We start from the raw sequence: 2,259 nt of genomic DNA, 5'->3' as shown, positions 1-2,259 counted from the left end.
TCGTTGAAACGAAAGAAAGAAATTGTTTGACTTTTTTTTTTTTTCTTTTTTTCTCTTTGCTTCTTTTCTTCCTTTTCTTTTCTTTTCTTTTCTTTTCTCTTTTTGGTTTTCGAAGTTTTCGGAGCAGCGTGAAACTTTTTCGCGAAAAGTTAGTTCGAGGAGTCAGGCGTCTATACATATACATATTTCTATACATACGAATAAACGAAGGAATCCGCAATAGAGAAGATCCACAATGAATTTATTAAGCGTTGCGAGCGAGTGATTATATTGTTATCCGCGATCGTTTATTCGCACGTATATATATTGGATATAATTATATTTATGTGTATATTTATATTTATATATATATATATATATGTATATATATATATGAGACTGGTTCGAGCTGGTGTTGAATATATTTCTGAACAAGTTAGGCCATCGTCAGGGTGCCCGCGCCCATGCCGAAGCCCACCCCCTTCGGCCCGAAATTCCGGTTGTAACATCCGCGACAATAAATGTCTCCGTCTGGGCCGTCGTTCAGATTCGTCGAGTCTAACGAGCGGTGGCACTCGGCGCAGCTGAAGCAACGCTTGTGCCACACGCGATTCTTCGAGATCATCTGCTCGGCAGCGTACACGGGGTAGCCGCAACGCGCGCACCCGTGCCCGTCGCTCCGCTTCTGCCCGACCTGAGGCTTTGCATCGATGCTGAAAAAAATCGATTCGATGTGAGTGGAAAATAGAAGAGGGGAAGTTGAATTATCATGATTGACAAGCCTGCTTCTTTTTCTTTTTAATTCATTCTCCAAACCGAAATTATTAATCTAGGAAAATAATAATCTTGCGAAAGGAAGATGAGAAATTTTTAATTTTGCGTGGAAAAGAAAGATAGATAAAAATCGTAATCTTATAGTAGATTCTAAGAGAGTTCGATACTCGGCGAGATTTCAATTTCGAAATTTAATTTCAAATCAAAATGTCTGGATTCTCGTCTGGAGAATCGTAAGAATTCAAAACACGAAATGGAAAAGTGGGAGCTAATAAGGTATGATAAAAACTTACTAGGAGGGAGCGTGATCCCCATCGGTTGAAACGAGGGTGGGGGTGTGTCCGAACCCGAATCCTTTGGGTCCGAAAAGCTTGCTGTAGCACGATCGGCAGTGAATCTCCTTGTCGGGTCCATCGCAGGCCAGCATAGAGTCGAGAGGTCGATGGCACTCGGCGCAGTTGAAGCATTTCTTGTGCCACATAGTCCCCTTGGCAAGCTGTTGTTCGGCGGCGAATACCATGCCACCGCAACGAGGGCAACCTTGACCGGCTGGCGCCTTGATTGCCGTCGTATCGGGATTGTAATATGGTCGATTAGCCGAAATCTCTTCCTCCCTGAAATAATTTTTTTCTTTCAAAAATCAATTCGAAAAATTTCAAATGATAGCTTCCTCAAATAATTAAGGAAAGATCCGTCGAATTGTTATTTCGATTCTCGAGGAGTTAGTTTTTTAAAGTTTATCAATGAATATATAATTATAGAAGAAACGATTGGAAATAATGTATTGGGTTGTACCGAAAGTAATTCCGTTTTTTCACACGAGTGTCGCTACTGTTGCACACTGTTTATCCAGCCAACTTCACTCTAAACCGTTGTTATTATTCGAGAGTCGGCATTTCACACAGTTTATCTATAAGAAAAATTCGTTCGATTCCGCAATTATATTTTTCGCGCGTGATAAAGATGCGAGATTAAAAGATTTTCGGCATATTTCATTTTTTTATTACCGAAAAGGTAAGAATGCTGTTCAGACAAGAAAAAAGTTACGCGAAATCTATGAAAAAGAAAGTGTATCAACGGTGTGCCAGTGTAAAAATTGAAATCGAAGTTGACAAAGATAAAATAAAGACATCGATCGAAATGAATATTTGTCGAATTCGATTGTTCGTGATCGTGTTTTCATGCATTGTCGTGAAGAAAAACGAAATTACTTTCTATAACGAGCTCAAACGAGGCTTCTTCAGAGATATAATGGACCAAGAAACTCGAATTCACATATCTTTGAAGAATTAGTTTTTCCTGGAAGAATGTCGCAGCTTGCACGGAGGGGAGAAGAGGATCTACTCACGTTAGACCATCGGTTTGTAAGAATCCCGAACCACATGCGAATCCGTATCCGTGCGGTCCCCATTTCTTTCCGTAGCAGGTCTTACAGTAGACGTCTTTGTCGGGCCCGTCGCAGGCGATGATCGAATCGAGCGTTTTGCTGCAGTCGTGACACTTGTA

At 40.8% G+C, this 2,259-nt stretch overlaps 1 protein-coding gene across 1 annotated transcript in view; it reads right to left on the bottom strand.

The window, feature by feature from the left end:
* Positions 1-68: 68 nt before the first annotated feature.
* The window catches only part of LOC102676853 (muscle LIM protein Mlp84B-like), a 19,304-nt gene continuing 17,113 nt past the window's right edge, over positions 69-2,259 (bottom strand). Inside the window, exons 8-10 of the mRNA XM_006610347.1 lie at positions 2,102-2,253; positions 1,047-1,367; positions 69-692 (exon numbers count right to left, since the gene is read on the bottom strand). Of these exons, the coding sequence (XP_006610410.1) occupies positions 416-692; positions 1,047-1,367; positions 2,102-2,253 (750 nt within the window). The 3' untranslated portion in view covers positions 69-415. The remainder of the gene's footprint in view (positions 693-1,046; positions 1,368-2,101; positions 2,254-2,259) is intronic.

This window comes from Apis dorsata, unplaced genomic scaffold, assembly GCF_000469605.1.
Source record: "Apis dorsata unplaced genomic scaffold, Apis dorsata 1.3 scaffold_73, whole genome shotgun sequence".
In the NCBI taxonomy this organism is placed as follows: Eukaryota; Metazoa; Arthropoda; class Insecta; order Hymenoptera; family Apidae; genus Apis; species Apis dorsata.
Note: the sequence above shows the minus strand (reverse complement) of the source record. Positions and strands in the feature narration are given on the sequence as shown.